The sequence below is a fragment of the Athene noctua genome, chromosome 7, assembly GCF_965140245.1.
Source record: "Athene noctua chromosome 7, bAthNoc1.hap1.1, whole genome shotgun sequence".
NCBI classification, from domain to species: domain Eukaryota; kingdom Metazoa; phylum Chordata; class Aves; order Strigiformes; family Strigidae; genus Athene; species Athene noctua.
In genome coordinates, this window is record NC_134043.1 from 11969434 (window position 1) to 11981469 (window position 12036).

General features: G+C 42.6%; 1 protein-coding gene across 12 annotated transcripts in view; it reads right to left on the minus strand.

The window, feature by feature from the left end:
- KALRN (kalirin RhoGEF kinase) overlaps positions 1-12036 on the minus strand; it is a 524667-nt gene that overhangs the window by 340134 nt on the left and 172497 nt on the right. For all 12 annotated transcript variants that reach the window (XR_012633922.1, XM_074910291.1, XM_074910292.1 and 9 more), the window contains exon 3: positions 8195-8309. Coding sequence is in view for 11 of the 12 variants with exons in the window: in XM_074910291.1 (XP_074766392.1) it covers positions 8195-8309 (115 nt within the window). In the remaining variant the exon portion in view is untranslated. The remainder of the gene's footprint in view (positions 1-8194; positions 8310-12036) is intronic.

Consider the following 12036-nt stretch of genomic DNA (forward strand, 5'->3'; position numbering starts at 1 on the left):
CACAGAAAAGGCCAGAGAGGGCAGCATGGCAAAGTGTGCTCAGAAAGCCACTGAGGAAGAGGATGGAGAAAATGATGCTCTGCATAAAATTTATAGCAGACTGCGGTGCCCACCAGCTCCCTCACCAGTGTACGGGTGCTGGATATATCCTAGTTTAAAAATTCCTGCCTTTTCTTCTTCACCTCAGCTCCTTCTTCAGGCAGCAAATGTCAATACAATCAACATGCAAAAGCCATTTAGCAAGGAGGAACAATGCTGATCTAATCCCCAGATCGAGGGGTTTGGATGGAGCTCAAAAGGCAGAGTGCAGCAGCACAGCTCTACGTGAGACAGCTCAGGGGATGGGATCAGGCCCCAGACCCCGCCGGCATCACTCGGTCACAGCAGCTTCTGAATCCCAGCAGTGGCTGTGTGCATGGTGAGGGGGTTTGTTCTGCTGTTTTCTCCAGGTTTCAAGGAATCCAGGCAGAACCCTTCACAGCCCAAACCCTGCTGGAAAAGCAGTCACACACTACCTACAACATTGCTAACAAAAATACAGCGACACGGAGAGCAGCTGCACAGAGCAGGCAGCCAGCCTGTGTGGGACACTCAAAGACCAGCAGCCCCTAGCCCATGCCAGGGAGCTGAGCAGCATCAGAAGCTCCTCCAAGAAGACAGCTGTGGTTTTCTCAGTGCCTTGGCAAAGTTCAGACTCCTGTGCCATCAACCCCTGGGACACCTTGAGGCAGCAGAGCTGATGCCACTGCGTGAGGTCACCATCCTTACAGGAGGTTGTTGTTTCCAGGTCATCCCCCCTTAGCCATGCCTTTGGTGGGAAGCGCTGCCACAGGCATCTCTACCTCTGCTCAGAGGGTTTTAGGAGACCTCCAGTTCCTCCTCTCTCAGTGAGAGAGAAGCCAGGTGCAGTGATGCTGTGGAGCTATGGCTCAGCAGCAGCAGCCTATTTTCTGTGCAGAGGACCTGGGAAGATGGGGGCTGTGGAGAAGTCCTCCGCTTCCCGCCATCCTGGCTGCTCTGTACTTGCAGACTGAATATGCTGCCTGTGGTGGGGAGAAACAACCCACAGCTGGGAGGTAGGGCTGGAGCAAAAGGCCAGACCAGTAAAACCAAAAGGCATTGGACCAGATCTGGGTAGAGACACTTACTTTGATGCCTGAGAAGAGATCAAAGTAAAACAGTGACCTTTTATTTCATTGGATGTGTCCCTTCATTGAGCCCTATTCACTGACTCCACTGAAGAAGTCATGACTGAGCTCTCACTGGGCTGGAAAAGCAGCACAGTGCCAGGAGAAGGAACTTCTCTTCCAGACCTGTGCAATTTCTTTGTAGGTTAAACTGGGCCTGTAGGGCTACCTCTGTAATCCTAAATGTTCAAATGGGTAAACTGTTGGACAACCTTTATGTTGGAGACATTAGATGAACCAGAAAGAACCCAATATGACTTTGAAATCTCAGCATGAGTCTGCATGGTTAGCAGTAAGAGAAAACTGGACCCCCTACCCTGTAAAAAAGAACAATTGCCTTGGAAATAATTCAGACACAATAAATGAGGGATTCCTTCATATTAACTGTTTTCAATTGCAGATTTATAGTCTGAAATTAAGCAGATGTTGCGTGTTGAATAGAATGCTTAAAAACACAATGGCATGTTGAAATCCTAGTTTTTCTGCATGTGGCAATCAGTAATTTCAAATATTTTTTGGAATATAATTAATATATAATAAAATTGAGCAAGCTACTACTTTAGGAATATAGAAATATTGAAGAAGTTAGTGTGAAAAAACAGTAACAGATTTTCATGTCTTCCAAAATGGTGCAAATATTTTTGGATACAAGGTAGACAACTTTACAAAGGGGTTTGCAAAGTATTTTCTGTGTCCTTTAAGGAATGTATTTCAAATATGAAATTCAGTCTTGAAATAACCATCAACCTTTATTTATTTGAGTCCTGAACACATATTCTGAAACAAGACAAACAAATCTGCATGAGTTTGTCTCAATATTAACATTATGTTGCTCTCATTTGCCTCTATTTCACAATAGAGATGAGGGATACCTCCACTAAAACAAATAGAAGATACTGATCATCACTGGCAGAAGTGATACGCAGAGCCCATCTTACCCTGCCTGTTATTAGTCTTCAGAAGAAAAAGGCTATGTGGGCTGTGCAATTCCCAGTACATTATCCACAAACCTCTGTATCGTGCTATTTGTGTTGTTCATCACAAAACCAGTCTGAAAACACTTGCGCTGTTATCCAGCTGGAAGGCAGAGCAGGGCTCAGTAGCTAACCAAGCTGGAACCAGTCTGAGAGCACTCTCAGCTCCCACGGAGGGCAGAGGAAGAGAGGGCATTTGCTTTAGGTCCAGAGCTGTGCAAGATCAGTACTTAACACTATCCAGGAAAACAGCAACAGGCAATGAAAGCAAGTAGTCATTTGGAAAGTGATATGGAAAGCCCCCACTTACCTTAGGTTTGAACTAATATTCAAAAAAATTTCAGAGATTAAATAAACATGGGAAATTAAAATCTTGTACCTATTTGCACCTCTCCCACAGATTTATATAAAACAGTATCATGAGAGCTGGAAAGGCTGTTTTCATCCCTCTGCTGCAAGACAGGAGCGACAATACCTGTGTCATTCCTGATACGCCTTCTAACAGGGTATCCAAGACAGAGATGCTACAGAAACCTGCTTTATTTCTTCAATCTATGATTTTAATCCATTTCTTTTTGCCCTGTTTGCCATATACACTGAGACCAAACTGTTTCCTTTAGCTCAGTGTTTCATACTGGATTGCAATCATAAAACTTTTACTTTCCCTCTCTTTAACCCAAGCGTCCCCAACACCTTCAATCTTTTCTCATAACTCCTGCTCCCCATGCACTGACAGCTCTTGTCACTCCCTCTACACTTCTAGGAAGTCCACATTTTCTTGCATCTTCTGGTAAAGAGGGGAGCTTGCTGGGCTGGCAGCTGTGGATACTGAAGAATTTTGACATCATTTATAACCACCTTCCACTTATCTAGGAATAGTCTGTCTCAAAAGGTCATTACCACAGCTGGAAGGAAATCAGAGATTCTCTTTGGAAGAGGTGATCTCCAACAAGAGGTGAACATGTAACTTGGTTCTGAGGTGGTGAGCAAAGCGACACAGGAAGCAAAACAGTGATGTGGTCAGCAGCCTTTGAGTGGGACAAGGTAAGACCACCAACTCTTTCCACAGAAGTCCCCCAACCCTTGACAGATGGTGATAACATCACATACCATGTACAATGCACACTCGATCTGAACTAGCTACCCAGTGGCAAAAGGCTCTTAAATTCACCAGCATTCACATCAGTTATATATTCCTAATGACCTTCTTTCTCCAAAATACACTTATATTTTTTTTTTAAATCAAATTATATCTGCAGAAAATACTAAACCTCCATTAGCCTCATTAGCTTCACTTAATTTTTTACTGTGGTATTTTGATAAAAGTGTATGGTGGAATAATTATCTTATAGATGGCACCAGATACTTAGTTACTAAAATTAGTATGAAGTCCCTAGTGTTATTTTTAAAATACATGGTTATTTTTGTAGATCTACAATAGCCTCCAGAAAAAAATTATCCTCAAAAGCTTCTTTTGTGCTGGGATCATGTAACAGAAAGTAGAGCTCTAGGGTTTAATTTCTATCAATCAACAGAATGAGTTTCACACTACTCCCAGCTAGAGGAGCTAATATACACAGTACCACAGGTCATCAGAGAAGAGCTTAAAATAAATCCAATAGTGGAAGAGTATCGCTAAATTTTGCCATTGCCTGTATTGTTCTTCTAACTTTATAAAGCCCCAATTACTGAACTAATTATTACAGGCACTTAAGTTCTTTTACTGATCCTAGCACCTTTCATTGAACTCGGGCAGCTGTGTGGAGCTGTTCAAACACACAGGGCTGTCCTCTGGAAACATTTTGCTGCTGCTGTGAGCCCTGGATGTCCCCCAGAAGAGGGAAATATTTGAGCAGGTTTTTGAACAGAGGACAAATAAAAAGTAGATGTCTTTAAAAATACAGGCCTCCAAGGCATCTCGGGTTTCCCCCTCTGCAGCGAGCACAGAAGACTGCTTATCTTGGCTCCAAAACAGATTGATGTGTTCAGCCGGAAGATTCACTATAGCTGACAGAGAGCATTTCCTTCATCCTATTGCTTCTCCATGCGAGGAGATAACTCAGGCTAATAATATTCTGTCTCCTTTTTATCCTCCTATGGCCTACGCATAACTTAATTCTTAATTCCAAAGGGCTCGCAGAGGAGATTGGCCTGGTGCTAGTTTCATTTATACACATATAAATCAAAACTCAGTCTACCAGAATAGATGGCACTGCACTGGTGTTAAAAAATAAAATCCTCAGTGAGGCCAGAAAATTTCCCCTCAGCTCCCTCGATCATAAACAACATGATATTCTAGATTCAGTCACGCCCTCCAAATTTCTAAACACTGCATCCCATTTAAATTTGCATGTAAATAGGAGCTATCCTGATTTGCAAGAAATACAGCTTTGCCTATCCAGAAAGCATTAGTGCACATGTAAAACAAGCAGAAAATGGCAGAGTGGTAGAAACCTGGTATCCGTGGCAATTATCTTTACTTCTAATGAATAGTGCCTTCGTTTCTTAGTAACTAATTATAGTGGAACTGTTCAGAGAAAAGGACCTTGTGATATGCCTGAAAGAACCAGTGTACAGCACCAAACCAGGACTACATTTGTCTACAGTGTGAGGTACCCACTTGCCACCTCCTCCTAGTACCCAAGACTGCAGGATCAGGCTTTTGAATCGTCCAGGACCCCTAAGTCACCCCAGGCACTGTGGACTGCAAGGCTACCGTTTTGGCATATAAATGAACTGTATTCCTAGATCTGAAGTCTTAACCCCCAAGCAGTGATCCTCAGCCTCGCAGGAAACCCCACTGACTGCAGGCAACTGCCTGACCGCCACTCCCAGCTGCATGAAAGCACCCACTATTCTGCTCTAACTCAAACACACATTGCTGCTTTCAGAAAACCCACATTATTATTCTGGTTTTGAAGAAGGAATTGGGGAAAGCTGAATCAAAAACTTTGAAACCTGCTAGCAAGACCCCAGTTTCACTTACCCTAATCCATCATCATATTTCATCACCAATCTCATACCTGCCCAAAACTTCCAGCAAGGCATCACCTCTGCCCCCTCCATTAAGATATAAAACAGGGGTTAAGTGACAGATAGTATCAATGTGGACAGCAATCTGTCTCACTCAGAAACCACTGCACTGGGAATAAAGAATCATTATACTGGTGTCAATATGATAAATTACAGTCTTCTTTTTTCCTAAAGAAGAATTTCTAGTTTTTCAACTAGCACAGAAAACTCTCTCCCTTTCAGCACTCTGAACATCAGAGCAGTTTCTCCTGACATCCTGTTCAGAGTCTCTGCTAATGAAAGTGTTTATCTTGGTGGATGGCTGATGCAGTTATTCATTACAGCATTCATCTTGGAATAAATATGAACTGGGAGCCAGTGATATGAAGTCAAACTGTTCCTTCCATATATTTGTTTCCAAAGAGTAAATACGTTTGAAAGCTCTGCTGGTTACCCTTGTTAAAGTGAACAAAACGTTTAGGAAAAATAAGTTTTCAGTGTTTTCTTACACCGTGCAGGTTACACAATCCCGCGTGCCAAACCCACAAAGTTTGTGGTCACGTTTCCCTCCTACAGTAGTGAGATCACAGCTGTGGTACCAGACAAAACAGGACTAGGAGGAACCTAAAGAAATCACCTTCTGATTCATCAGCCCCTCTCCCCATCATTTACACCCATGCCAGAGCTTTGCCTGTAGAATTATGGAGGAATTTAAAAAGAAATTAAATTACTCATTCTAGCGCTAATAGGAATCCATTAGAAATCTTTTACTCATGTCCAGCCTGAGCTTCCCTTGCTTTGGTGTAACACTTTTGTTTCTTGTCCTATCCCTTTTGCAGCATCACAACATGCTTTTGAAGACCCTTCTCACTCTCCCGTTCTCTATGCAGAGCAACCTCTACACTTCTAATCCTTCCTTGACAGGCCACTTTTTCTAGACCTCTGATCACTCTTGCTGCTTTCTGCTCCATGCCTCTCAATGTGCAATATGCCAAACTGGAGACAGTACTCTGGTTAATGTCTCCACAGAATCAATCTGCAATGATCCTTGGGAAGCTGGTGAAAGTAATTCATGAGTAGCCAGTCCCTCAGTGCTGGGTACATTTTCACGATGGGAGGTTGTACTGCAGAGGAAAGAATGTTCTCTGGTATAACTAGAGAGATGTCCTTCAAAGGCTTCAAATATCACAGCAGAACAAGGCTTTGCAGTGGGGACCAGGAGGGGGAATGCTTTTTTTACTGTTTCGAGAGAGACAAGTAGCTGGGTCTTGTATTAGCTCCTTCAGCATGCACCTCTGTCCCCCAGCTTCTGCATCAGAGAGAGATCACTGATGGATTGATTCACAGCGAGGCGACCAAAAGCAGCAGCAGAGATTGAGCTAACCAATTTAGTTTTGTGAGAGTGGCGAACAGAAGGGATGTATTACTGCCACCTCCATGAGGGAAGAGCAATTAATAGAAAAGATTGACATGTTAGAAGGTATTTTTTGCTGTGCAATTGCTTGCAACCCCAAGCAATGTCATATTTTCATAATTGTGACCATGCAGAAAATGATAAGATGTAAGAGAACAGTTTTATTACTGCAGCAGCTGGAAGGTGATTGCCAAGCCCTGGGACACGCACTCCCAGGGAGTGACCTACTGCTCTCCCAGCCTCACAGCATGCCCATAATCTCTCTCACAATGTGGTTGAAAATAGAGCTGGATAGAGGGAAAAAAGAGGAGGGTGTGGGGAGAAAAGCATACCAATTCAGCTTATTAGTAAAACCTTGATGAGCAAAAGTCCAATGCGACAAAAAATGCATCACCAGAGGACTTGCGAAGTCCAGGAAATGAGCACTGGCAGATCTGGCACACATCGTAGTCTTTGCCCCTCACTCTCTGCAGCTAAGCAATGAGCCTCTAAACAGCCCTCAACGCTCTTCCATACCAAACTTTGTTCCCTACACATTGAATGTTTAAGGATCTGAGTGCATTTCCAGTACTTCCAGATGCAGCCAACCCCTCTGCCTTTCAAGTGTTAACTTCACACACTTCACAAAAATATGTGCACTGTTTAACAGATCATATCCTGGGTTTAAAAAAGAAGGAGCTCCTGGGTGGCACAGGGTGTGTTATTGCAACCCTGAACATCCCTTCTCAGCCCCTCACTTCCCCTGGTATAACTTTCACCTCAATAACTGGTGCAGTAGTTATTGGGTAAGGATATTTGGCAAGCTGGAAAACAGGGAAAGGAAGCTGGATGGGGGCATACATAGTCTCATACTCTCAGAGGCATTAAACACTGGCTCAGAAATACCTACCTGGGCACTGAGCCCTATAAACTGTCTCCCAAAGCTTGCAAAAATAAACGTGCATTGGCAACATAACTTTCCTCCAACATCCCTGGGAGAGGGATGGGGACCTGCATGCTGGAGGAGGAACATGGGAACTAAGGCAGGGAAAGGTGCTGGTTCACATGCAGAACCATTTGAAATGCCTTTCTTTGAAAGCTTTCCCCTTAGTCCACCCACTTTTCTCCCCAAGCCTGGAGAAAGCTCTGGAAAGTGCCGGAGCAGGAAGATCTGCCTCCTCACCATGGCACAGGCTCTCTGCCCCAGCAACTACAGTCCCCTACTCCAGCTCTCCTGAACCTCCCACAAGGTATTAGAAAGCAACAGCAGACAGCAGGCTCTCTCCAGCTTGCTATATTTAACTGCAGACATAGAAGCACTCTCCTCCCTTTCCGCTCCTCTAGAAGAACCACACAGAAACACGGTGAAGGAGAGCTGCTCCTCGTTGCTGTCGCAAGCCTGAAGCCTGGGTTTGCTCGCACTGCCTCCACTCTGGGGCTCCTGCATTGCCGTGTGTGTGATAAAAAGCATCAGAATATACACAGGAGGAGGAAGGGAACACTTTTGTTTCTCCATCCCAAGAACTGAAGGTACTAAATGTAATACTTGGAAATCAGCAACTGCCAAGAACAAGTTCCCCACCCACCCATCCACCCTAAGCTTTGAAGTGTTTTCTTTCTAGCTTTACCTTGGCACGCTGGCCAAATAAGTCACAAGTTTCCGAAGGTCTTCCTGCCTTATTCTGTCGTGATTGCTGCGGGCTGGGAAGGTCAAGACAGGACCACCTCGTTTATCACGGCCACCTGCGGAAAATAAAGGATTGTTAGAAAATCAGGCAGGAAGCACATGTCAAAAAAACTATGTGCACTGAATTGATAAACATAAATTATGGCACATTCAAGAGCCCATACACTCTTTGCAGCTTTCAGGCTTGCTTAATTGAGGAAGACATGCTAGTATTTGCCGGAGCTCCAAAGGGAGGAAATAAAAAAAGAAAAAAAATTTTAAAAAACACAAGAGGAAAATTGCTACCAGCATTTCTTCTAACTTTCACCTAATCCCATCAAATCTGATACAACTGTCAATCCAAACAGGCAATGCTAATGAAATCCTACTTGTGGAGATAGTTTTAAACTGGTCAGCACCAAGAAAGTGAAAGTATTTCTCACTGTTCCACAGCCTGTTACATCGTTCATTGCCAGACAGTTTACAACGTTCCACCCGATAGGAGTGATGTATCCCAGTAATGTTTATGCAGTAAAATGTTCTAATCTATCTGGTAATTTGTTAGAAATTGAGATTCTGATTAGAAGTTCATGACTCCTATGCTTTCTATTTAGAGAGTGTTGTTGGCAATTGGAATGATTTTTGGTTTGTTTTTTTCCTGTAGCTTTCCTGTCTTAAAATTCACTGCTTTTAAACTGCCAGTGTCTGGCACTTCATCTTTTACAGCAATGTAAAAAGGCTTAGCCATAAAAGAATGACTCTATCCTGAATTATACAATCACAGATACAGGGGTGAATACAATCTATTCTACAGCACCTTATTTTATCCTCTGCTGTGAATAAAGTTTAATAAGCTTGAAAGTGAAATCTAGTGCCTCACTCAACGTTTAGTTCTTTCTTCACATATTATCACAGGACTTTTTCAGGAACTGTGTGTTTTAAGACACATATTTGCATTGTTATCTAGGAATAAAAGTCATAATAAAACTACAGTTCAAAAAGCTAGCACAGAACTGCAAGGACCTTGTAAATAAGCTGTAAAAATGCAGATGACTTTGCACTTTTCAGTGGAAAGTATAATCCCTTTAACAGAACTCTCACTTCTGAGAAAAGAAAAATCACATGCTTCTCTGAACTCATTTACCTGGCCAACAAGAAGCAGCTACGCAAGAACATGCACACCTCCAGCACTGATCCATGCTGCGTTCTCTTGTGCAGAGCACAGGACACCCAGGCTCTGCGGAGCCATGAATTCCGTAGTGTCTTAAACACCCTAATTCAGTAGGAAGAGTCCTAAGAGGCTCTGCTGTAAGAGTAGGATCAGCACAAGAGCACATATTTGCTTGGAAAAAATGGTATTCTGGATCACCACAGGATAAAGAATTACTCTGGGCAGAATTTAAATCAGGAATCAAGGAGATGCTTCATATGGCAGGAGTTCCTGTAGGTGGACAAACCAGAAACCAAACTGATGAGATACACGCATGTACCCCCCAAAGCACAGGTTTTCCAGCTGGCTCTGCTTATAGAACAGAGAAGTCACTTGTAGATCCAGATTCCATCTGACAACACCCCTCCGTCCATTTAATTCTGAAACTGTCCATTTGGTTGATAGGTACAAGCTCACCTTCTAGCACAGTGTCTCTCTCTAAATGACCAGAACAACACAGAAGCAGCTAAAAATATAAATGTTGTTACTATATATACATTTTTAAAAAAAATTAGATACTATTTTTAAATTGCTAAGTTATGTTTAAAGAGTTTTCTACAGCACTGCAGATTGTACAAGTCAGTCTGTTACATAAACTTCACCTCACAGACAGAGATGCCAGTGTTACCATGTTATAGTTCATCAGCACTGAAATTCCCACAGTTTTCAATGGATGCTATATACCTGAAGGGCTACATTGTGCAACTCTCCATTGGAGCCAGGTCATGTCTGATTTGTCCAGGGTTACAAATGGAGATCCAAACAAGAGATGCCATCTATAATTTGAGCCCTCATGCAGCCAGGGGTACATGTGGAATACAAAAACTGTCCTGCCTAGTTTCCACACAAATATCTGTGCCTGCTGTTTGCCCTTGGCTTCACACCATGAAGGTGAGGAAGGTCCATAGGAGTTCAGTGTCACCTTGGCTGATCCATGCCTCTGCCACATAGCATAAGGATGGGGATGTAATGTAACAAGGATTCAATTTACAAGGAAATAAGCTAATTTCTATTTTCAGATCTATATACATGTATTAAAAAATATTTCCTCATTTTAAGCACATTCTCCCTTTGTTGAGATTATTTCACACACCGTAACAATGCCAAAACCATTATATCATGCATGATGTGTCCAACAGAAAAGCAAGCCAGCCTATAGAATGGCAAACCAATGTAGTAACTAAAGCTGGAGGGAAATATTTTTTCAACACGGGAAGCTTTTCAAGGTTTTGAAAAATTTCCCGTCATATCAAGATGTAACCAAGGCTTTCAAAAGCTTCCAGATATTCACTGAAGCAGAGACCTGAACTTGAATTACATCCCAGAAGAACATGCTACCCACTACTCAGTCATGCTCCCTCTCCTTCTCCATTCCCAGTTATTTAAATATTTCTATAAAGTGGAAAAGCACTAAGAGATGAGATCCAAGCGCACAGCTGTAATCCTCTCCCAGGATATGAAACATTCAGGAACGACCATGAGCTTCCCACAGCCCAGCAGCCCTGATCGCTCTGATGCTGCCCATTCACCTCTGCTGCATAAACCCAAAATTGTGCTTCTAGCCAGGGACCCCTTTTGCACCTACAGTTCCATCAAAGTAAGCTCTGGGGGAAGCAAACAAACAAAACACAAAAGAAACCCCTCTAAATTTCTGATTTATCTTTTTCAGCCTACCAAAAATTCTTGACCCTTTTAATAATGCAAGGAATTCAGCTATAGAAGAGGAAACAGGGTCCAGAACATTCCTGTCCTGTCTTTGCTTCAGGCTAAAAGCTGTCCCTCAACAGTTCATCTAAACTGTCCTCAGAGGAGCAGGATAAATAAGGCTCTAACACAGAGTCAGAAGTTACCAGGACAGACCAGAGAAAATGGGTTAATTCTCATTGGTGGAGGAAGGTTACGTGATGACCCAGTTGGAGGTTTCTGGATGACAGAAGGATAAATAAGTGCCTGGACCAATTCCTTCTAGTCCTATGGCACAGAAGAACAAGGAGACATGGGGCAAATTTCAAGAAATCTGAGGTTTAGAAACAGATGTTTCTCATTCGTGATAAAAGTACTGCTCTTTGCTTTGAGCAATAGGGTGAAATTACTATTACAAGTGCATTGTACATACTAAAAGCCTTCACTTGTTTCCAAATCATTCATGAGAAAACCCTAATTTTTATGAATGCCTGCATAATTTACAATTTTATGAAGAGCCTGTATGAAGAAATGTCAGGTTTCTTCCAGAACAAACCACGGTATGTTTAATTCACCATAAGACTTGCAGAGTTCAGTAACTGTGGTTTACTCTCTTAAATACTAATAATATGTAGCTTTTCCATTGCACTTTATAACCACAAGTCTCAGCTTTTCTAGGCAGACTAAATGGGATATTACCACCACCAAACTTCAGACACCTAACATGTCTATATTAGTACCCTAATCTCCTTTAATGGAGCCTCCAGACAGGTAGCAACAGCCACAAGAAGAGAAGAAAATCTTTTGGCATTGGCTGTACAGTGAGCCTATACTGTTCCTTTTCTTTATTATTATTATTATCTCCTTTTTTACCGAGGGGAACAGTGAGGTACAGAGAGGGGAAGAAATTC